A 25,307-nucleotide genomic window follows, 5' to 3' on the forward strand; every position below is an offset into this window, starting at 1 on the left:
ACCAGCCAGAGCAGGGACTTCTTCAAGGAAAATGAGGAGCCCAGAAGAGAAACCTGCCAAGGAGGTGAGGAGCTGATGTACAAACTGGCCTTGCAATTGTGAATTTGCAGAGACAGAGCTGGCACTGGACAAAATTGGGCTGCTCTCTTTCCCACCTGGAAGAGTCTTGACCTCATATGCCAATAAATCCTCAAGAAAATGAACAGGGTTTTTTTCAGTGAAAGGAAGACTGCAATGCCAGCTGACCCAGAACAAACAGGGACTTTGCATCTCTAGGAGGATGTGAGAGTGGAAGGGACCTAATGAATAAGAGGATTGTCTTTTATTAAGATTTGGAAAACATAATACAACATTTTCAGGGGGAAAATGAGAGAGGCCTGAATACAAATCCTCTGAGTTGGATTCCTCTTTCCTTTATCCTCTCCCCCTCTTCCTGATGGCTCTAGGACGAGGCTCTCTATGGCAGAAAGGGTAAGGGATGCAAAAGCATCGCGCTAAAGACTGCAACTGTCTCCCTCCGAAACCAACCTGCTGCAGCCAGCAGCCTCACAAGCTCGAGGTCCCTGCTCCTGCAGCCCTCCAGCCTGTTCCTGAAGAGGCACATAATGTCTTTTTGTTTTTTAAATAGGTATTCATAGAGATACAGTATGACAAAGGCTGAAGGAGAGGGAGGAGCAGGACGGGGGACCAGAGCTCATCATCCGAGCCTCTCCCCAGCAATGCTCCGCCAGCTGAAGCGTTGCTGCAGTGGTTTCACGCCAGGGATACGACGAGGCTCATTTTCCTCCTTTGCCACTGATGCTTGAGCACAGATGAAAGCTTTCTGACTCATCCAGGGGCCTGGCAGCCCTGCCCGTGTGAGCAGCTAGACACCCTCATTAAAGGTGCCAGAATTACATCTGCCAGGATCCATACGTTGGCTGATGAGGCCAAAACGCATAAAAAGGAAAAATGAAAGAAAATGGTGCCTCCACCTGCAGATCTCAAGTTATTTCGGTGATATTTCAGCACTCAGGAATTATTTTGCTGCAGTGGTAAGAAATACAGACAGGAAACGTAGCAAAAAGGCTGTGCTCGGGGAGCTCCCAGGGGCAGCAGGAGCCGGTGTGCCCTGCAGCACTGGCGCCACAGGCACCAAGCAGGGAGAAAGTGGAAGGCTAAGCTAAACGACGCTTCAAGGAACCAAAGACTGTTCCTTGTGCAACGGCATGACAGGCTAGAAAAAGCCCCAGGAAGGAGCTGGAAACAGGATTTGAGGGTACGCTCTGGCAGCCGCATCTGCATAGGCTGAGAGGTGAGCGGGATGAGTGCCCAGAGGCGCCAGGCTGCCTCGGCACAGCAGGAGCTGCCATCAGCCAGAGGAAGACTCCAGCACGGGGGAAAGAGGAACGTTTCACATTGCACGCTTGTGGAACATGGAGGATTTCAATCTGTTCACGGAAGAATGGGCTGACAAGCCACAAGGGATGCAGCCTGGTCACGGTAGCTGCAAACAGGACTTGGCCCTTCCAGAAGTGGGGTAGAAAGATACCTAACTGCGCTGGAAATTTGCAGCAGTAGTAACGGAAATTTGGGAGGTGGTGGAGAAGGATGGAGGGAGCAGCTGGGCAAGGCCCCCGTACCAATTTTCTCTGCATCTAATTAGCAGCTTCTGGAGCCATCTCTGTGTTTCACTTATCAGTACAGAACAGCCAACAACTTTTGGCTTGCGGCCTCCATAAAGCTATTTCCTACTGCTGAATGTCCTTCCAAGGATGATTTGCCTGCTGTACTCATGTTGCTCTTGGGGAAGCACAGGAGAGGGACAGCAGCACCACCAAATAACCAGAGACACTGGCTTTGCAATCCAGCTAGTTGCAGGGCAGCGTTCCTGATGCCCTGCACACAGCGTGGTGCCACACCACGGAGCTGCAAGCAGGTGTCATTGAGATTGTAGCCAAGACCTCAAATCACTAGACAGACACGTTTTCTTCTCAAACCACCATCCCCCTTCTAAACCTTCTTAACCTTCTCTTAGAGAAAGGCATTATGCTGAAGGAGAAGAAAACAAGTTAAGTTCCTGCCCGTAGAGCAAGGAGAGACTGCGGAAGGCAGCTGGTTTCCCTGAAAGCAGGTGGGGAGCTGGGGCTTCAGACGGCAACAGCTCCACAAGCTGCCAGGACACCACAGGCTTGAGGGAGACAGAGAGAGCAGGAGGTGGACAGCCCCAAACATGGCTGGCCCGTAGGGCAGATTTAGATAGAGCAGGAGCAGGGAGATTAATGCACAACCTCGCCTACCCCAAAAGCAACAGCAATCTGAGAAAGAAAAGGCTGAGTAGTTTGGGATGAACTAGTCACTAGTCCACGCTCAGGCCTGTCCTGAAACTTCATCTCAAATAACTGCACCATCCAAGCTGTGGAATAGCTGCGGCTGCCTTGGAGACCTTGCTCACTGTTCCACCCACAGGTCTTCCTTTGCTCAATTTTGTGTTTTATCCCCACTGGGACAAACAGAACAGTCCCTTGCCACTAACGTTTTAGAAATGGTGTGGTTGCCCAGAACCTCCAACCTTCCTTCTCCTGCAGGCCCAGCCATGCCCGCCCAACGGGAGTGGGTTCAGAGAAAAGAAGGTGGCACCATCCCAGCCCACAACTTTGACATTTCAAAGTTTAGACACTGTAAACCTATCAGGTTTTATTTGTTTAGAAGTGAGCCCCCAAGCCCAGCACCCCCTGAGGCTCAGACCCCGAGGTGTCTCTTCCCTTGGGAAAGCCAGCTCAACATGCTGTGCAATGTCATCTCCAACTGTGTGCTTCAAGAATACGGCATCGGTGCCTTCTGCCTCCCAGACGGGAGCTGTACCTGCATCACAGACCCTCAACACTGACAAGATTATCCTACGATGCTGAACGCCCCCTGTGCAAACAGAGTCTGGGACAACAGAATTTCTGCGCCAGCAGACGCGTCTCCTCTCAGCGACATTAGCTAATCCAACAAAGCACTCTTCTCAGCACAGCTGTACCCACTGCAGAGCTTTGGATAACAAAGCCACTTAGCTATAGGTACGCTTTTTTCTTACCCATGGCTATCATGATTATAGTAGCAAAACTGTAGTTACCCAGGTCACACACCCTGGGTTTGAGAAGCTGGGGGTGCCCAGGCACCATTTCACTATATCAGTGGGTTTCAACCTGTCATCTGCAAACTCTATCTACAAGTTCCACCAAAGGCAACTAAGAGAAACAAGCCTTTAGCTACAGGCAGCCTCTAGCTCCACTGGAGACTTTTAGGGATTCAAAAACAGGTTGAAACACCACTGCGTGGTGATCCAAAACACTCAGAGACCTGGCCAGTGATCCCACTGCTGTGAGGAAGTCAATATTTACTGGAAAAAATCAAAGGATGGTGGTTGCTCCAGTAACCTGACACACTAGAGACAAGTATGAATTATATTCACAGCAGCTAGAGCTGGGGCTGAGACATGTCTACCTGGCATGTGAGACCAGCAGGAGTGAACGTTTCCAGATTAGATCAGATCAGGTCAGGGAATATTCCAAAGATGACAGAGAGAGTTGGAAAAGAGAGCAACGCAGACTCCTACATAGCTCACTTCTACTCTTTCATGGGAGCACTTACAGTTGATATCATCAACAGAGTTAAAAGACTGATGTCATTAGCTACCAGCCAGCAGCAAGCAAAGAAAAGGAGAAGAGAGAGAGAGAGAGAGAGAATGGCTGCTGCCAACCTCACCCAGCTCGATGGACAAGCAGCTCCTCAAAGATGCCCAGTGAGCAGCACTGCTGCAGCAAGACAAAGATTACTCCATATCGCCCAGCTGGGAAATGAGGTTGCATATTGTTTCTGGTTTTAAGGTGAGGTTTTGGGTAGCATAAGGTAGAAAATGGACAGTCCAGAAACTGCTACATCTCCAGAGCAGGTCCGGCATGGTAAGCACAAAGCAAAGACACTCCATCATATATCAGCAAGAGCAAAACACTCCCTAGATGTCCGCTCCATTCCAGCTCCTCCTGGTGAGGCTACACCATGGCACATGCTTGCATAAAAAGCAAATTTTAAGTCACTACCTTATTTCACAAAAGACACCAAGAAGCTATTAGACGTCAACTTGTGCCTACCACCAACCTAGGCTGTATCTGAACCAGTGACCCAGAGGTGAAAGGCCCATGCCCCATTATCAGTCTCCAGAGACATGTGATCCCCTCAAAACAGTAGGTTCCTGACAGGCATTTTCAGAAGGGCACAAGCAATTATGAGAGCTTCACAAATCACTTGACAATACGCCCATTATACAATGTATTTTCAGCAAATAGCAGCCTTTACACTGGAAATAAATAGAAAAGAGCAGTAGATGGGTGCTAGATGGAAGAACATTAATTCTCCATCACATTTCATCCCTAATGGACTGAAGTACAAATGTAAGTATGGGCATCACCTACTTTAACTGCCATAATTTGCCCACTTGGTTTGTGGACCATTTTGTTGACAGAACCATAAGCGCCTCGTCCAATTTCTCCAAGGTCTTTCAAGTCCTCTGCTGTAAAATCCCAATGCTGTTCAGGGGAAATCTTCAATTTTCCTGATGATTCAATGCTGTGTGTTCTCAGTCTCTCTCTGTCAAAAATATTGGGAAGCAATTTTTCCACATTTTAAATAGTCTGTAAATTTCTCTTTTCAGCACTTGATTAAACATTAGAAGAGAGGGGTTCACAAAGGCTACAGCAACAATCTGACTCCACGAAGGATTTTGGTTGGGGTGAGGGGTGCAGGGGTGAGGGAAAATGTTAAATCAAAAATGACATACGCTTGCCCACAGCTTCAATTAAGGGTAAGTTTCTCCAGCTGCGGCGTAAAATTCAATGTGTCTCATATAGTAGAGTCATTCTAATCACTCATTTACACAGTTCTTTCTACTTCGCGCAAAATACATCAGGCTTCAAGCAGGGTCTGGTAACATGCAGAACCAAGAGCCTGAAGAGCACTCCCCAGCCCCATCTCCCCAAAGCTTCTGCTGCTCTGCACCACCACACTCCCAGCAACTGTCTCCCTTCTAGTTGGGTTTCTATGCAACACAGGCAAGCTCTTCTGTTTGCATCAAGGGGACTTTAGAAAGAGTTTGCTCTTAACGGAAAACTGCAATTAATTTAAAAAAAATTTAGGTAATCATTTAATTTATTCAAAAACAAATAAAGAGCCAATAATTTATAAAAACAAGACAAGTTGTTTGTGACATATGAAAACAAAACCTGCCTGTTCAAGTGTGTCTTTACCAAACACCTAAATTAACATTCTCAGCCAAACATTGCTCCTACTGAAGCCATCAGGATTTGTCCAGGTGAGGAGCAGACCAATGCCCAATATTTGTAGGACAGAAGAGTTCAACAGTTGTTTTAAGGTGCCCCCAGTTACTCATTCAAATGCAGCGATGCTATCACTGAATTAGTAGGAAATGCACAAGTATTTTCAACACTTTTCATCTTAAAATGCCATGCAAATTTTCAGTTTTTCATTAATTAATTAGCTGATTCGCACTTCTTGGGTTGTAAAGTAAGCCAAAAGCCCGAGTTTCCCACTTTCAAGTAGCATTAACAGCATCAAAGACAGTTCCCACTGCAGGGCACACCAATCTCACGCAGATATTAAAGCACACAGGTACTTCTGACCACCTTATGTAAAAGGGAGATTCTGTCAAACTCATCCCTCGGACTCTGATCACTTCTCTTGGGCATTTGATCAAGCCACCACTCGTTCGTCCAGGGTCTGGCCCAACGAGCAGAACATATGTGAAGTATTCAACCAAATGCATAAAGCTTATCGAGTTTATCAGCCAGAGGAATAAACGCATTATGGCTGATTCCACGCTGATAAATGCAACCATTTGTCAACCAGCAGCTGCAAATGCTACTCAGCTGGATGCGATGGTGGACCCAACCATGACCTCCACCGGGTTTTATTTGGAACCCAGGTTTTGCGAGGGCAATGAGGTCAGGTCCAAAGGTCAATTGACTGGAGCAGCTACGGTTCAAATGGCTTCATCTGCTGCACTTCAGCTCCTCGGCGACGCTTTGGTTTAGCACTTCCTGGGCTTTGAGCAGCTGCATGCCCTGAATCCTTGACCCATTCGATGAAAGCCTTGCTGAACAGCTCCTCTCACCGCTTCGGTGCTGTGCCTGCCCTGGTCTTTCCTGCTCTCTAACCTGCCTAGTTTGAGAGTTTCAGTCTGCCGCTCCCTGCAGTGTCCCTCCACTGCCCTTCGGAATAATTTGGGAAACCTACTGATAGTGCTACAATACAGCACAGATGTGACGGACACAGCAGCCCGTGGAGCAGAGGTGGCACCCCTTCGTTAGCACTATTTACATGTCTTTGAGTTTCTGTGCATAATAAAACACTGCGTTGAGTGGGGTTCTCCATGGAATTTGCTTACTAAAAAGCAAGGAATGAAAATAAGGCAGTAAAATGACCAAAAAAAAAAGAAAAGAACAGAGGGAAAAAAGAAAAGAAAAAAATGAAAAGAAAAGAAACATGACCTCCAGACTTGCCAGCTGTCTTGCAGGCAGCTTATGTTGGAAGCTGCATGAATCAGTTACTATCTAACTGCTCGACCATCCTATTTTGTCAGTACCATAAAAATAGTTCTTCTTTTGATGGAAGAAGGTAGGTGAAAAGCATCATGCCGAGGAGGCACCGGCAAACAGGCATTTCCTGCCTACCTCCTGCCAGCTGGCGGGCAGGAAGAAGCACGACCACTGAGAGCTAAATCTTGTTCAAAAAGGCAGGGAAAAAAAGGCAGAGGTGTTACCAGGAGGGTGAAATGCAAGATTTGATTTTCGGAGCAAACCCTTTCCCTCTCTTGTTTCCAAACAACATTTCATATTGAAGTTCTCAGAGTTAAAAAATTTAAATGTTGACGTGGTTTATTCAAATAAAACAACTAAACCCATCTCCACTCTTCCCTCTATTTTTCTGCCCAGGAAACTTTGCTTTTCTTACCCTACATCAGAAGAGAAAGCAAATTTGAATTCATTATTTCCTTGTTACACAAGAAGCCTGTTTCTCCCCAGCTGTAGCGTGAAAGCAGATCTGTGCCATTGTTCCCGCAGCTGCAGGATGGGTGGTTCGAGCAGCCAGGAAGAAGATGTGAGCTAGGAAATACCCCCTGCGCGGGTCTGCACCGAGTGCCCTCTGCAGCTGTATTCTGGTGCAGAGCAGCGGAGCTCCAGGGGTTTGGATCAAGATGTACCGTCACCGTCCACCCGCAAAACCTCACGTGTTGGAGCTTGGCTTAATTTCCATTATGTATTTATGATGCCATCTACCTTGTATTGCAATCACGGTTCCTGCTTATCTTTTTTCAAATACCCAGGGAAATGGTCAAATAACCAAATGACAAGTTTGACAGAGTGACAGACACTTTAATACAGATTTTGCTCATTTAGCTAATTTGTCACATGTAAACAATGCAGTTTTCCTTTAAGGAGCATGGCCTATCTCAAGAGTCAGTAACTGGAATGCAATGATTACTGTTAGCATCAAAAAACTACGCTTTATGTCAGGAATTTTTCAGTGTAAATCACAATCCCAAGGGATTTCCATGCCAAGAAAGCAGCTCAAAAAATGCAAATCTAGAACGCAGGCTCTCTGCATTGATATAAAATGGGAATTTTCTGATGTAAAACTGAGGCAATACGAACAAATAAATCATCAATGCAGTACATCTATTACTAGATTTGCACTGCTGCAGATATACAAGGACATAAATCCACAGGGTGGACATGCCCCCAAAATACAAAAAAGCCTGCCTAAACCCTGCACTACATCCTAGTGCACTGGATACTACAACAGCTTGCTTCAGAAAATAGAAGGGTAACCACACAGAACAGTGTCCAGTGAAGGTGAAAAGTAATTAATGCCCACTCCCTGCTTCTGCAAGCACTCCGATTTCAGTCCCTGTGTTTAGTGCTCATTACGGTTTGCACAGATGTGATCAGACGTATGCCTCCTCTTACCATTTCATTTTTAAGCTGTGCAATCTAAATCTCTCTAAGGCTGGTAATGTTGGGCAAAATTGGGCATATATTCTCCAAATGATCAGGATGTGTAAGATGGACTTGTGGGGCTTAATGTATGATTTCAAAAATAAATAGCTAAAGAGGGCTAGATACTCCTCAAACAGTTAACAGCAGTATTTTTAAATGCACCTTAGGGACTATAGCTCCTGATGACTTGTCCAGGACTTGAGCTTCCAACTCCCTGTCTTGCTTTTGAAAAGTTTTAAAAGCAAAAAAAAAAAAAAAAAAAAAAGATGATAGGCTCAGGAGGTCGTTGCAATTACTGCTCTTGAAAGGCACCAATGTATCGGTCTTACTGCAGATGGTTACTATGCTTGTCACAGCAGTTATTCCAGGGATTAGGAGCACCGAGCAAGACAACAACTCCTCCAAACAGTTGCCCTTTGTCAGAAATGAAAACGTTTGTGGGTCCAGCTTGGCAGGAGGCAGGCGGACGGCTGGCGCCAGGCACCGCAGCCGGGCCAAGGACAGGGTCACACGCATTCGGGACGGGAGGTTGCTCATTGCAAGCTTGGCGAGCTAGACCCGCGCGGGAAGGTCTGCCACGGCTAGAGGCCCACAAAACCTCCTGGGGAGAACCACGGAGACACTGGGAAGCTCTCGGACAGGCTGTGTTAGTTCCCCGAGCCCTGCTGTTAGCACTGAACTGCAGGGATGCCAAAACTTTTTGAAACAAGCACTTCCTTGGCATGAAAAAGAAGGACCATGGGGAGAAGCAGAGAAAAGTTGGTAGATTTTTTTAAGCAAAATTGAAAGTTATCAGACATGAAGCAAGGCCAGAAGGATGCTGTAGGTAGCTACCTATCTCCTCTTTGTTTTACTTCGTTAAGAGTTCTGCAGGACTCAAGCCCAAAAGTTGAGGCATTCGACATTACAGTTGACAAAACAAATCTGCAGAGTCAAAAAGATCCAAGCAAACCAGCTGTGCTTCACAAGCCTGCCTAGTGCTGGATTCTTCTAGGAAGTCTCTCATTAAAGCTCCTATTTACACTACGGTTAATGAGAATATACTCTACTTCTCCACAAGTTTGGTAAAAAAGCTGCTCGACACAATGGGATTTTAGAAACTGATTTGTGGTCAATCGGCCAAAGGAATGCTAAAACGTAAATCCTAACAAAAAAGCTTCCATGAAAACCGCAGGGTTTTAACAACACTGTGCATTGTTCGTAACTTCAGAGTAAAAACACAACTTATGACTTCGGCTAACACGTTTCTACCAAGTCTTTCCAATACCCCAGAGAGGTTGTAATGCTTCTATCTCAATGTCTCTGTTACTTATAAAATGAAAAACAGTTTTCAGACCCTGCAGGCTAACACTAATAAAATAGCAACCCTAGTTTAAATTTCACTGGAGAAAGTCTCCAAAAGAAATGTTCCATTTTTTTTTTCTAGAGGGCTGAAAATATTGGTGTTCTCACAAATCTTTCAGATTCTCGCAAGAAGAAATATCTGCTTCCAATAAGCTGATGGGCAACGGCATCCTTGCAAGAGGGGCAGAACTAAATTGGTTTTGCTCTGACCCATGTAAGCTGTCCTGAGGCTTAGTTATTTTTAATAACAGATTCCTAGACATGAAGAAGAGATACAGAAAATGTGTCAAAGGAAGGAAACAATTTAGTTTTGCATCTCTTACCTACTCAGACTAAAAGCAAAAGCACGCTTGCTCCCTTTCATCATGACCAAGTGGCAGAAATTCTCCCTAGCACTGCTCTGACTTTCTGTGCTCCTCCAAAACTTTAAAATAAAGATAGTAACAAAGTGTGGAAGATTGCACAGCTCCTTCCACAGCCCTCAAGACTCGGTCCAGCACACTCTCAAGGCTACGAAGAGTCTCCCTGACTTCAATGGGGTTTGGCTGAGGCTTTTAAAATGTCAATATTTTGTATTAAGCTCCCCTGGTAAACTACTGAGTTACAATGGGTTTTGATTAACCCTGCCCTTGACACGGAGGAAACCTCTCAATTCATCATGGTGAAGCCTGTACGGAATTTAACTGAGCACATTAATCTCAAACTCATTTTGATTTGGATGTGAGCCAGACTGCAGCACAGTCGCCGAACCCACCATGGCTGGGTATTCAAAGCTTACACTGGATTCAAGCATTTCAGAATAATACCGGAAAAACCTTAGCTAATTAATTTAAATAACCCTTCTGAGAATGCTGACTTTTTCTGAAACATTACGTCTCCTGAGCCACAGTCAGCTACCCGAGAAAGAAGAGGAAACAGAGACACGAGCACATCCATAAGAACCAACAAAAGAACCCGAATACATACTTTAAATAGTTTGCAAAATGATACTGAGATGCAATATCATTATCATTACACAAAAATCACTCAATGGAATGACACTATTTCTGAGACAAATTCCATTACTTCAATAGATGCCATTTTTGCGGGTATGGAAAATATTTGACAATGGCTAACAGACAGTTAAGCTTACTGTAGCCTGCTGGAAAGTTTCTGGATGAGGTCCGCTTCTCTCCTTTTGAAACTGAACGGGACAATGTGATTACTACCCAGGGTTGCTTGTGTATCACTTCAGCCAGGAAAAGTTGTGAAAATGACAGGAAAACATGGTGCTGTTATCACATGACACAATAACGTATAACACAATACTCAGCTAGTCACACTACCTACGGAGTGCTTAGCATACGAAATTAGTGAGCTATATATTTTTCTTCCAAATTTCGCCTAAGCAACCTCCCCTCCTTGGGAGCAAGGCAGCATCTGATGATTTGAACTGTATTTTAACATATTATATCGTAAGCAATCTGTTTTCTTACAGCAATGGCAATTATTATTTCCAACTGTATTATTACTATGATTAGAAACATGAGTAATTGCATTCAACTTACTAACCAAATACCTATATGTTAGTGACATGCTGTTTCCTCGAGGCACGTGGACCACCACTGCTCTGTTTTTCTTGTGGTCTCTAAAGCAGAACTTACTAAAAAATATTTTTTTTAAAATCTAGCTTCCATCCTGAATCCACCAATCTAGGACTGGTGGTCTCTCCCAGGTGGGCTTGTCATTCACCTTATCCCCTCTCTTAATGAGCAAGTTTGCAAGACAAACAACTACGTCCTTTCTTATTACCTCCAGAGCCACACAACTGACAGATAAACGAAGATTAATCACCACTCTGTATTACAAGACTTCTCTAAGAACAAAAATCAGGTGCTGGATCTCCGAGTCCCTCAAGCTGTCCAGCTTTGGAAATCTCCTCTCCCGACAGGAGGACCTGTTGTCTCAGAACAGTTCAAGTAGCTCAGGCAAGATGGGCTCCTGCTAAGCACTTTGTGGAGGGCACACGGAAAACAAGCACTCAAGTACTTGTACAAACGACCAATGCAGCTATCTACAGTCAGCAATGTAAACTTACGGTTTTGCTCAGCTCCTTGTTGGAAACACTTGAGAGAGGTAGAAGATGAGCACTGTTATTTCAACTACTTGAAACGTTTTTGTTTCAACTACTCTAACAAGCGATTTTTCTAATTTAAACTTCTGCATGTCATAAAATTCCAACTCTAGTCCAGGAAAGCTAAACGGTCTCCAACTTCTCCTTTGGGATTTATTTTCTATTTGGGATTAAAAAAAAAACCAAACAAACAACTTTGGGCTGCATCACAGCCTGAAATAAACTGAAATTCAGTGCCAAGAATGTACCTGGCAGTATTTTTCTTTCTGTGGCAGACAAGGACAGATGGGAGACAAAGAAATCACCTAACTGCAAGACAGAGATTGCTTTTGCGGAGAGATGCAGCTATTATAAATGTGGTGACCAAAAGAGAGCCCACAACAAGACTAAGCAGACCAAATGTGACTTATATTTTTAAAGTGCCCCTTCTGTAAGACATAATACTCCTACAGGCCAGTGAAAGCAACTGCCTGTTGAAGGTCCCCATGCTCCACAGTCTAGCAGTATGGTGAGATTTTAAATGTTGGTCTCCTCTGAGATGGCTACGGGGGGCACAGTTTTCTCCACTGACTCTCAGGAGCCAAGAGGTGATTTTCTGGAAGCTCTGTAAAGATGCTTACAGAAAATTAAGGATGCTGTAAGGAGTTAGGCCAATGGTCCCAGAGAATCACCTTTCCCATCTTTCACTGGTATGAAATACCCTCCTAGAACACCAGAGAGACAAAACAAAGCCAGCTGGATTATAGAGGAGCCCCTACACTCCTCAGAGAGGACAACCGCCTTCACGCTGCTGTGGCAAGAGATTTGAAACAAGCACTTTCAACTGATCCACACTTGTCTCAGCAAATGCATCAGTTACGTTGGGCATGAAGGATCAACTGCTCATCCAGATTTACTCCAAGCATATTTTACAAAGGAAGGAATTAAATCAGGCTCAAAGAGAAGACCGTTTAGGATCGCCATAATCCACTGTAGACTGGCTTGGCCATTTGCTCTCTCTTTTCTGAGGTTTCCCAAAACAGAGGGACCTTCACAATGGGAGGCAAGAACATCCACCTGAATCTCAAAGATGATGTCTGTAGTTTTCACCGGCATAATACACCATGAACCCAGTTAATCTAAGTCCTTTTCAGAAGTCAGTTCCTCAAACAAGCAGAATGGCAAAACCAATTCAGCCTTGCAGACCAACCCCCACCTCCATCACGTCCATCCAATCCACCACAATGGCCTTTCCACGAGCTCTTTGTACAGCAGCTGTTTTTCCTGGGTGCATCCTGTTCATTCGGTCCAGATGTCCTCCACGGTACACGCTGAAATTTACTCATTTATGCAAAGGACGAAAACAGAAGTTGTTGACGATGACCTGTGGGGTCGAAGCAGTCTCCAAATCTGCAGACTCTCCATCTCTTAATGTGTACAGAATACAAAAGAGATGATAGATTCCTTCAGTTTGAACCCACAAAGCAGAAGAGCTGGCTCACTTCTCTGTAGCCAGGGTAAAATGCAAGATATTTTACTACAAGGTGGTGATTAATGTCTGAAGAGATAAAGGATGTACCCTTGCTTTAATGAAACACGGTGTGATCCCGAGTATGCAGAATAGCAACGAGCAAAGTTTATTCCTACAGCTAGCAATGGCAGTTGTTTATTGGGGTTTCCTGCAGGAATGTGGTTTGCAAGGTCCACATCTGGAAACATGGGGTTCGAGTCCAACTTAAATCACAGATATGAATAGTGGTGGTCCACACATAAAATGATCCTTTCTGGCATTTCTGTATGTCACACAACCAGAAAAAAAAAAGAAAAGTCTGTGCCTGACCATCTCAGATTAATTGGAGTCCAACAGTGACAGCCACTTAGGGTCAGAAACCAGATACACCATCTGTACAATACAGCGGAGACCACTCCTATACACAGACACCAAGCTCAGACCAATGTGTAAGCGATGTCCTACTTTGTTACTTGTAAGTATTGAACAATATATTTATCCAAAAGATGGGCAGAGACCAAACCTGTGTGTGCACACATATATACATAAATATTCAGAGACGTTACATATAATAATCTGCTTCATCCCATTTTCCTCTCCAAACACCAGCAGGTTTTGCTTATTAAGCTAGCAGTTACTATATTTGCCCAAGAAGGAGGGAATGTGGGGATACAGGCTCTCTTCAGCCTCAGGACTTCATCCATGTTCCAGGACACCGGTCCCTAAGACATACAGGATGCGACACCTACTGCCCCTGTTGACCTTGGATTGAACACGAGCTCAGAAAGCCAGATTCATGGGTCTAGAAGAAAAGGAGCTAAAGGAGAAAGGCCAAGAGGGCAGCCCATGCTCTCAGATGTTATATAAAGATGAGCAACAGCATCTCGTGCTCCCTGAATAAACTTTAACTGAAATCAGTACCGTCTGATATGTTTTGAGAGCATGCCTTACAAACTGGTGAGTTCAGATACGGGGACGCTCAGTTTCCCCTCTTAGGCAGGACAGCAGCGATGTGCACAACTCAACAGATCCCTGGGGCACCCTGGGACGCAGGTAACACACAGGTACCACAGGATATTTTTGATCAAAAAGCTCAAGTCCCAAAGACTGCTCATTGCTGGAGGGGGGAAGGGAGAAATTTTGGCAACTCCCAGTTCCCAAATGAAATTCTGGATCTCACCTGTACTTCTTAATCATAAAAAGTTACTATTGAACATAGATAATCAGACCATTTGAAGGCTCAGAGATGGCAATGCATCACACCTTCTCTATAAAGTATGAAATATGAGTTTTAGAACGGCTTACAGAATTTACCAGATAAAATGGTAAAGCACAGACACATAGGTCTTAAAATACTCTGAAAAACACACCGACAGATTCAAATGTTATTGAAAAGTCCAACATGAATAGAGCTGTGGTATCCCATTTTCTCTCTAACCCTCCAGAGAAGATTAGGGTATTTTGGTGTCCTGAATGCTTTTAAAATCTCCTTGCATGGAGATTTACAACCAGATTACATATAAGCACATACACTGCTGTCCTTACGAGGGGATGCAGCACCTAGAAATAAAGGAAAGGAAAAAAGGGGAGAAAATTGTGCTTCTGTTATCACAACAGCATGAAGTGAACAGAAGAGCTGATACCGACTCTGAAACTACTTGACCTACTTTCACTTCTCTTAAATAAGCATTGCAGTAGTTGCATCTTTGTGTGAATTATGCAGCTATGCCAGAACCAGATGTGTCTCTCCTGATGTGTGAAGAGGGCTGTAACTCAGGAATCCCCGGGGTCTACTGAACACTAATGCGACAGCTCTGCTCCTGCCAGACCCAGTGCCGCCTCTGAACTATCGGGACACAAGCAGCAGACTTAAATAAAACTGAAATTCTTAAACCACACCAAACCCTCCATAGTCTGAAACCTTGAACTGCTTTCAAACAAAAGCAGCACCGTCCCCCATCTCAAACACAGCAAGGAGACCAGGGGAAATTTCCAACTCTCCAATCGTCACGATGACAGACGTTTCTCAAACCGTCCTCCTCATTAGACCATGCAAATTATTACTGAAGTGTTGACCTCATACTCAGGTTTATAAACCTGGGCTTTTTAAACCAAGCTGACTAAGCAAGAAACACAGTCACCCCCTGGCTCTCCAGGCTCTGGAGCGTGACAGGTACCTCCAAAGCAGGAGTCTGGTCCTGAGCAGGCTGCAGGCACCTGGCTTTTGCCATGAGCATGGATGGAGTCAAGGATGATGACTCTTAACTTACGTGTCTCAAGGAAGGATCTGGCCAGCCACAGGTCACCCATGGAGCCATGTTACTCACTAAAAGCCAGGCACTAGAAGGAAAGTCTACAGGATACTTCTGTCCAAGGGAGACATCGCCCAGCTTTGCTCTTCTGTACTGCCTCTCTGTGTCCCAACATGCAGCCACACCGATGCAGATTTGATGGCGAATGAAGTCAGGTTCAGTTTGAAAATAAACACTTCCACCTCATTGCTCTACCTGATAATTTTCCAATTTCCATCGAACCAGAATGCTTCACCTCCCTCCACACCATTCAACTCGACAGAAAAAATATGGTAGTCAACTTAAAGCTGCTGCTCTTCAGAGACTCTGCTCAGACACTACCTTGGTGTCCCTGGAGGAGGAAAACTGTGGACAGCATCATCAAAAACACCTTCACAGGCAACACAGCATGGCAGCTCTGCCTCTACGCCATCCCACCTTCCCTTGCCCAACGTGTGGGTGAAAACAGGCCCAAGGAGGCAGCACGAGCGTCAGACATCACGCCTCGAATTAGGAAATGTTGCACATTCATGCCTTGGTGTGTCTCAGACATCTGTGTGCCAGCTGCCACGGCCTGTGAGTGACCAAGGACGGCCGTGTCCCCGCAGGGGCCCGCAGAGGCAGGGGAGTGCCCCCGGCAGGCACAGAAGCCTCCAGCCTCCCCTGTCTCCAGATGACCCCCACTGCCACCATGGGCTCTTCCTCCACTCCCACCACCCAGGCTGCTGTCCCCGTCCGGGCAGGACGGGCCAGGTCTTGGTGCTTTGGAAGATAACTGCTACTATTGCCATCTTCTTACAGCCTCTTACCCATGGGTCACCCTTCCCCACCGCGGAAGGGACAGGCCTCCCTCGCGCACCAGGAAGGGGACCCATTACACACCGCGTGGCACACCGAGAGAGTCATGGCTGCAAGGTCAAAATGCTGCTCCCAAACGAGGAGCTCTGACCACGGCTGTGTGCACGCAGGAGCCAGGACAACAAATCCTAGCTGCACTGGCAATGGGATGGGTAACACAGAGCTAATGTGTGGACCACAGATTATCAAGAGATCCCTGTTGAACTCTCTACCCCATCACAAGCTTCTGGCCTAACCTTTACCTCTTCCAAATTACAGCATGCCCCAGCTTCCCATCTGCAAAATGGGGAACACAGAGTTTTGTGCAACCATTTAGGTTTGCAAAGCTAAATCACTCAGCACGTGTGAAGCACTCAGAACCCATGGGAGCCAGATAAGTATAAAACATTGGGTTGTATTTGATTTAGACACCCAAAGGTAGGTGATTAGGTTTCCAGAAGTTCTGAGGAGCCCAGGTCCCAACAGTGTGGCAGGAAGCTAGGTGCTCAGCACCTTTGAAAAATCAATGTGAATTAGCTAAACAGAGATATACGAGCTCCAAATTTTGGTTCCAGACATGGAAGGCCCAAACTCAGAAGCAGAGTGCTGAGATATCAAAACCCTTGCAGAAAGAAGAGAACAGTCCTACTAGGGCACTGGTGCTCCAAGGGACATGGAAGTTGCTAGAGAAATTTATTTTGGAAGCAGCAGATACCAAAAAGCTCCTGCACTGAGCAGGATTAGCACCTTAGAGAAATATCAAAACTTAGAAGGTAAGAAAAAAAAGACCTTAATGCAGCATGTTCAGTCAAAACCTCATACTAACTTTGGCAGCACCTTCTCTGAAGAGGCAATCTACTTAAAGTCTAAGATACTGAGCATGGGTGTTTTACAAATCATATCACCTCCTTGTCATCTAGGCCACAGAGATCACTGGCCAAACAAACTTGTAAACTTCTGGAAGAAACAGGAAGGTTAAATACATGACAAAACTCATAAATTTGTGAAGAAAGCTCCTGAAAAAAATGTATAAGAAACATTGCTCTAGCTCTTATAAAACGGTGATGTTTGTATTAAAAGTGAAAGCCTGTTTTCCACAGACTCACTCAAACATTTAAATGTATTTGCTGAGTCCTTGGAGGTATGCATTTTACTTGTGCTTACATGAAAAAACAAACAAGTTTCCCAGTGATTACATTCAGATACTGCAACTTTCAGGAAATGTTGCAGAACAGTCACAGAAAAAAATTCAAATTCTTAACTGGTACCTTTTACACTGAAACCTATCTCTAAGGCTTCCAGGGATCACACCCTGCGACGGGAAGGTGTCATGCGGCAGAAAGGTATCAGAAATCAGCAACAATAAAGATGTGAAATGACTGTGATAGAAACAGGGAACAGAAAGAGAAATATTTACAGGAAAATTCACACAGATAATTGTGAACCTGCCAATTTAGGATATTCCACTTTGGTTTTTAATATTTTTTAGACAAATGGTAGTAACTCTCACAGGTTATTTCCTAATGAACTCAGCCAGCTGTAGGCTATGCAGCTAGAGAGCCTGAAACCACATGCCAGAAAGGTTTGGAAAAGCATAAGAGGAGATTAAAAGAGAAGCAGACACTGTAGAGAGACTTTGGGACAGCCAGAAAAATCCTTTCCAGGAATAATGACAGTCCCTGAACTATACAGAGAAAAAGGAAGCAGCAGAGTCTGACGTGCAACTGGACCTCCATTTGCTTTTGAGGAATCCAGCCCCGAAGGTCTATTAAACAAACGTCTGCCAACACACCCTTGGGGCATCTATCTGGAAAGTGGGTGACTCTCCCAGGTGTCACAAGAAGAAGGTCCACAGGGGGCACCTCTGGAAGCTTAAGTCACAATGAATCCATGAAGACACCCACATGCTACAGGGAGACTAAGGAGTCCAAGAGGCCACCAGACAGTTCAGAAGCTGAATTTGTGGGCATTAAAACAGGTCATTTCATTTTGTCACCTTTCCAGATGAGACTGCAATGCTCTGGTGTTCAAGTTCTAGAGAGGTGGCACCTCTGACAGTCAAGAGACTTCCCAGCCAGCAGACAGGATGCTTGAGCAGCAACATGCTGTGAAACAGATGCCAAACAAAATTCTTTGTGCATGCTCATTTCTTAGCTGGTGGATCTAAAATCTGTAGTCTGAAGTCAAGATCAAGGCATTGCTGCACCAGAAGAGTACAATGCTTTCCAGAAAACCGAAAAACTCATCTACAGCCAACTGAACAGCGTGGTTCAACGGATGCCAGCGATGGCCAACACAACACAGACAGCTTCCAGGCAAACCTGCCGTGCACAGCTATACAGTCACATCTCACCGCATCATTCCCATGTTAGTGTTATTTGAACCTCCTTTCAGCAAAGGCCACCAGCTGCAAGGAGCTCTGTAGAGCTTACACATAGATAATTGAGTAATCTAATTTTGTTTGTGACCTAAATCCTACTTGGACACAGAATAGATGAGGTAAAAGGTGGGATGCTTTTCAGTAGGTTGGAAATCGCAATTGAAAAACAATGGGTTGGAAGTTTAAGAGCTCACACTAACCATGGCTTGTGTCCTCCAGCCTCTGCAGTGTCTGCTGCAGGGAAAACAAAGTTAGCATTTGTTAATCTGGTCTAAGCCAGAAATACAGTCTGAACTAATGAGAACCGTGGTCTCAGCTGACAGTTCTCCATAGCCTCCACTGTTACCCAGCCTGCAGAGCACGGCAATCACACACAGCCTTGCTGACTTTGACCAGGCGCAAGCAGGAGCATACGCTTCCCTGGACTGGGGCGTCAGCTGTCAGTAAAACACTTACATCTCCAGACTGCATCCTTTCAAGTAAGAATTTTACTCCCCAACTACTCTCTGTAATTCAGGCTCTATTCTGCCTTTACCCTGTATAGGTTACATGTAAAGTTATGTATATCACTGTGCTAGATACCCTACGGACAGGCTGGATAGCATGCCATACCCAGACAAAATCTCTCTTTGCACTTATAAAGTAGATTTGGTGGTAGCAGTCACGGCTGAACTAAACAAGACGCACGTCCTCTGTAGCTCCATCAGTCACATGCAGTCACAGAACCAGAACGGACCTTCCTTCCAACCCCCTGCCTCGCTCCCTGCTGCTCAAAACATCATCCCGGGGCTCTGCCCACCTGCCCCACAGGATCTGCCCAGGAAAGCCATTCATGGCACCTTTTAGTTGCAATAAGGGATGTCTCAGCCCTCAGCATCACCAGGAGGGGAGACTGCAGGGAGCCATAGCCCAAATTCTAGCAAATAGAAAAGTACCCCCAGTTTCTAATCTCATTCAAAGCCACCCTGAGTCAGTCTCCTATTTAAAGGTCACTTCAAAGCCCCCTGATTTTAACACATGTTCTAATTCAGAAAATATCTAGGGCAAAACCCTCGCAGCACTGGAGATGTAAGGGGTTTTGCCACTGGCTCCAGTCTGAGCAGTTGTAGCCTCTGCTCTGCTAGTCTCCCCCTCACTTGGTTTCGTGGTCATCTGTGACAAAGGTGACCTCCTTCAAGACATCCCAACACAGCTGGCAGTGGATGTATTGGGAAGGGTGAAGAAGGCAAGTGTCCTGGGCAGGGGCTCAGGGTGCCGTGGGCTGGGTAGGGACGGGACAGGAGCAGCGGGGCCATGCCACCCACTGCCACTCTGCCACTGCAGTTCTCACCAGCTCTCAGCTCCGAGGCCATCATGCAGATGGTACAGCAGGGCTCAGAGGTCCTGACCACTCACCGGCTCCTCCTGCTCCTGCATGTGGTCTCGTGTTCCTACATGTTGCTCTGTATCCTGCCCTGGCACCCACCTCCCGCACTCCCTGCGCACCCACGCAGCACGCTCATACATCCTGGAGGCACGCAGCCCCAGCTTGAGACCCAAACTGTAAGACATGGCTCAAAACCACCACAGATGGGAAAGAAAAGACAAGGAGGGGCAGGAAAAAGATTTGGGAACCCATGTCTCTACTTTCTATATTCACTAGTGTTTAATCTATGCTCTCTCCTCCTGGAAAAAGTATTCCAGAGCACAGCCTATATATTAACAAAAAGCCTCTACCCATGAGAGCAGCGAAGTTCTGGGAACAGCCTCTGGGCAGAAGCACAGCGGGTGTGATGCTCGCCGGGCTACAGAGGGTTCTGTGCCATGGGATGTAAGGCAACTGGGAATCACTGGTCAGAGTCTTAATAACGCCACGTTTTGCAACTGAGATTCCATGGCCTTTGAAATCGTTCCTCCAGATAACACGCCATTAAAACCAAGGAACTAGCATGAATGAATGGAGTCAGAAATCACATACAGATCACCTGGGAAACCTCCCTGTGGAAACCACACCAAGTCCCCTCCAGCCCTGTGTGCATCACCCCTGCTCACTGGAGCTAAACTCCACCCCTGGCTTATGGTGACTCCCAAAATGGTTTCCTCCACACTCCCCAACTGCTTTTTCAACACTCCTGAGATCTCGCAGACCAAGAAACAAACCCTAAAAAGAAAGCCGAACTCACACCTTGATGAGGTATGTGGAGTCCATACCCATTTTACCAGGGTATGGAGCCTTAGCACTGAGGAGGAGCATGGCTACACCCAATATCCTGAAATTTCCAAGGCCACCTCTGGCACGATGTGCCTTCCCTCCTCGGCAGCAGTGTCTTTGCTCCAGTGATGCAGTTTACGCAGAGGTTTCCTCCCTCCTAACACACACATGGGCACGAGGAGCCTCATTTGCTCCTTTGCTTTCTGTCTACGTAGTAAGAAACCACACTCTTACCTGAACATCCACCAATCCAGCCTGATCAGTTCCCCGACCAAAACCTGTTAATCAAGCAAAATACAGCTAACAGGCAATTTACATCTCATGGCAGCTGCAGGTCACTGCTGGCTGCCACCTCTTGTGCCCCAGCCAGAGCTCGGCGCAGGCAGCACGCATTTGACAACAGGATCCTCTGCCCTCCTGGAGGCAGGAGCAACAGGACACCTCCGGATCGGTGGATCCAAGTCACAGAAACCCAAATTTCGTGTGAGAAATTGACCTCTCTGTATCTTCAGATCCACCCATCCGGACCAACAGGGTGAATTGAGTCCAACCAGCAGCGTTCAGCCAGCACTCATCTCGGGAGGGCGCCGAGGCCGCTCCGCTCCATCAGGCTGGGGAAGAGAAGCGACTCAGCGAACAGAAACACACCTTGCATCGGGAACGCATCTGGGCCAGGAGGTCTGGAATATCCAATTCAAATCTGAAGTCTAGAAAGGTTTCCAGACAACAGAGGAAAAAACATTCCAGCCTCTCTGGGAAGCAGGCGCGAGATGCGGACACATGAGCTGCAAGACAAACATTTGGGAGAAGCATGCAACCAGGAGATGTGAACGTTGCTTTTGAAGAAAAGCATCCACTATGGATTAACACAAAGGACACGAGGATGAATTAGCTGTATCCAAGCTTAGTCAGCCTCAACACGGAGAAAGCAATCCAACCAACAGCATCCACCTCTTTCAAATAGAAATGGCTATTACAGCTTGTAGCTCCCAAGAAAGCTTTAGCACAGACACATCACCATCATTTTTGACACTTGAACGGCTATCATATCCAACCCAAAAACACTTCCAAGCCTTCAGAACCAGTTACACCATTAACCAGCCCAGGATCCAATCCCTGCCAACAACTGCAACTCCAACGGAGACACAGCAGCACCTTCTTAATGGACAATGTTGACAGTCACTTGCACAAACATGAAACTTAAGATGTCATAACAGCGAAAGCTCTTGTGCTAGACAGGAGCCACTGTGACTTCCAGTGAATCTGAGACAGAAATCTGTGCAGATAAACTCAGAAAAGTCAAATCCCTATAGACAGCTGATGGTGGGAACTCACTAGCTGAGACTAAGTCCTTTATTTAACGGACTGGGGAGGTTTGAGAGAGGAAAGAGCCCCAGATGGGGTTCTACAGAAAATTATTACAAGGGTTTGATGATGTGATGAGACACAAAAAGTGAATATATAAATGCTAGCTTTACAACCAGTAAGAATACTCTATTTCAGAGATGAAAAGAGAGATAAGGAGAGAGGAGTACTTGCTGGAAAGGTCACTTGGGATGGTAAGAAGAATCACCTAAAGTACTCTATAAAATTTCTAGATGTTGTAATTACCGTTGATAACTCATCAGAAACATGCTTCTAACTCGATAAAGGCTTGCTTGAAAATCCCCAGCATAAAGAAGCTACCAGAAATAGGAACAGACCCCAGAGGGTATATCCTGGGGAAGCAGAAGGCACTGAGCTCAAGGAAAGAGGCAGCAACATGCAGAGCCAAGCAGAAGCAGCCTATAACCAGGGACACCCCGGAGAGTCCGGGCAGCGGGGGAAGCTGCAGGTGCAGTTTCTGAGACTTGCCACTGACAAAACTCTTGAGACCTGCTGGGGAACGTAGAGAGGAAAAATCTGGGACATCTTTGCATGCTAGCTGCATTCTGCCACACGTACAGGCTGTGGGTGCGTCACCCATCCATCTAGATTGGTGGATCTGAGGATACAAAGCTAATATTTTCTGTGATGATGTACTACTGTTATTTACTAGCGTCAGGAACAGCTCTGTGCCACACTTGCATTCAAACTTTGATTATCCTGTAGCTGTCTAGAAAACTCAGTGAGAGCTAATCACTGTGTAACTCCCTGACATCTCCATGTTGGTAGAATGATAATCCTCAAACCTTTGTTTATTTTAGTGCTGAAAAAAAAAAATCTATCACAGTTATGTCTTTCACAAGTAACACAGAAACAAGAACTTCTCTCTAACGAAAAGCAATAAGCACTGAATAAAGAGACAGGAAAATGACAGTGAATAGGTCTGGAAATTAATTATAGGCATATCTTGCATTATCAGCTACAAATTATCTCAGTTTAATAAATTCTGGAAGGCAGTAGCTCCAGTGTAAAACAGGAAGATCTCAAATTTAACCTTTTTTTAATTCTGGGGGCAAAAAAAAAAAAAATCTTCTACAGTGACTGAGACTGACAGATTTGAACAACCTACAAATAACTGAAGTAATCAAACGGCATTTAAAATAACAATGCATGTTGGCTAAATAATTTCAAAGTTGTTCCACTAGTTGTGCCTTTGGCTTTATACTCACATGTGTGGATTTTGGAAAGGAACTCCAGAAGTGTTTAGAGTAAATCTTGCTGTGGACTTGAAAGGTGGATTTGCAAAATTTAACTTCAGCGCTTTGCGTTTACCTGGGAGACAACGAACATAAAGTAAACTTTTTGTCAGCAACAAAATATTAAGAGCATCTGGAAATAAACAGAAAAAATGACACACTGTAAGAAAAGGAAAACGCATTTCACAACAACATTAGCAAATCATAGCTTATATTAGGGACACAGGGATGGAGAAACGGAGTCAGCGCTCACCCCGAGGTTTTCCCCCACCTCATTCCAAGTCAGTCGCCAAAGCGAGGTGTCCAAAGCACCTCCTGTGACAGCCGGAGCACCAGTATCGGCTGCCAGGGCTACCAGCACCCACGGGGCACCTTCACCCCAGGGCCCTGAGCATCCTCCATGCACAACCACTCCTTTAAACAGATCCATGCTGGCAGGCTCAACTCCAGCCACAGTGGCAAAGGGGCCCGACCTGCTCGGCACAGCCTGGGCATGCCACCAGGCCCAGGGTGGATGGCGCTGAGGAGGATAAAGGGCACCTTGGGACGGCTTTTATGTAATGCCCCAACCGTAGGAGGGCTGAAGCTGAAGGGGTTCCTGACCCTCCTCAGCCTAACAGCAAACGGAGACAACCAGGCTTGAGCAAGGATGGAGGAGATCTGCTGTGCGCTCCTTCTGCCAAGTGGGTCGCCAAGCAGAGAGCAAAATTCAGCCCATCAGAGGGGTGACCAGGTGAGAGAAAGCTTTGCTCTGCAGCCAACTGAGAAAGCATGGGGAAAAAGAAAATAAATAAATAGTAGGGTGGGAGGGGTCCTGGTCACCGCTCCAGCCACTGGCTATGTATTTTTCATTGAAGTTGAGATGACCTGCTCAAGCAACAGCAGGATCAGAGACTACGAAGGGAGATGTCCCTTCCCAGCCCTCCCACTGGGCTGCAGAAGACCCTGTCTTGTTGCCGTTCGGCCGCAGGAAACCTGCACTCCTGTCCACCAAAACACGCTGAGACAGGGGCCTCTTCCACCCCACCTTCCCAGGAGCCCGCAACTGAACACCCCCGGGCTTCCCGCTGCCTGGGCGATGTCTTAACGACTCACTGCTGCTCATCCCAGGAGGCTCCGGCCACCCGCAGCTGGCACGATACCTGGATTCCTCCAACAACCTTCCTTTGCCGGCACCCTAGAGCAGGTGTTGTCTCCCCAACCATCTCACAGCCCTCCTGAGAAAAGCCAGAAGGCACCATCCTGCTCTGCAGCATTCCTCTGCCTTGCACAAAGAGGTGTTTTGGCTAACTCCAAGACCAAAAAAGAGAGAAAAAACTAGTTACAGGTCAAAGCAATTTACAGCAATTTCAGAGCATGAAATATTACAAGGATCACAGAATCATTTAGGTTGGAAAGGACCTTTAAGATCATCGAGTCCAACCGTTAACCCAACACTGCCAAGTCCACCACTAAACCATGTCCCTAAGTGCCACGTCCACACATCTTTTAGATACCTCCAGGGATGGTAACTCAACCACTTCCCTGGACAGCCTGTTCCGGTGCTTGACAACCCCTTTGGTGAAGAAATTTTTCCTAATATCCAATCTAAACCTCCCCTGGCGCAACTTGAGGCCGTTTCTTCTTGTATTATTGTTTGTTACTTGGGAGAAGAGACCGACCCCCACCTCACTAATAAAATCATAGAATCATTTAGGTTGGAAAGGACCTTTAAGATCATGGTGGCAACATACATCTAAAACCAGCTCGATAAACCCAACAAACCTCAGAATTCAGAATGCCCTCAAAAGAAATACACACACCCTGCAGTCTGGAAGGCACGGGAAAGCTTGTGGGCAACAAACACCCATCTGCACCCAGCTGAGGCTCCTCATCGCCTGCCACCCCCGACGAGCTCAGCTGGATGCGGACTGACAGGTCCAGATATATTTGGGTTAAGTTCTACCTTGAGGTCTCGCTGCAGGACACAGGTGCTGCGGCTGGCGTTACCTGACCTACAGCA

At 46.1% G+C, this 25,307-nt stretch overlaps 1 protein-coding gene across 3 annotated transcripts in view; it reads right to left on the reverse strand.

Moving 5' to 3' along the window:
• MAP2K4 (mitogen-activated protein kinase kinase 4) overlaps positions 1–25,307 on the reverse strand; it is a 101,982-nt gene that overhangs the window by 39,425 nt on the left and 37,250 nt on the right. For 2 of the 3 annotated variants that reach the window (XM_050908354.1, XM_050908356.1), the window contains 2 exons: positions 23,279–23,381; positions 4,440–4,614 (listed from right to left, as the gene is read on the reverse strand). In XM_050908354.1, the coding sequence (XP_050764311.1) occupies positions 4,440–4,614; positions 23,279–23,381 (278 nt within the window). Of the gene's footprint in view, positions 1–4,439; positions 4,615–23,278; positions 23,382–24,400; positions 24,709–25,307 lie in introns of those variants that run through there. The other variant, XM_050908357.1, reaches the window with a different exon arrangement.

The sequence above is a fragment of the Gymnogyps californianus genome, chromosome 19 (genome assembly GCF_018139145.2).
Source record: "Gymnogyps californianus isolate 813 chromosome 19, ASM1813914v2, whole genome shotgun sequence".
In the NCBI taxonomy this organism is placed as follows: Eukaryota; Metazoa; Chordata; class Aves; order Accipitriformes; family Cathartidae; genus Gymnogyps; species Gymnogyps californianus.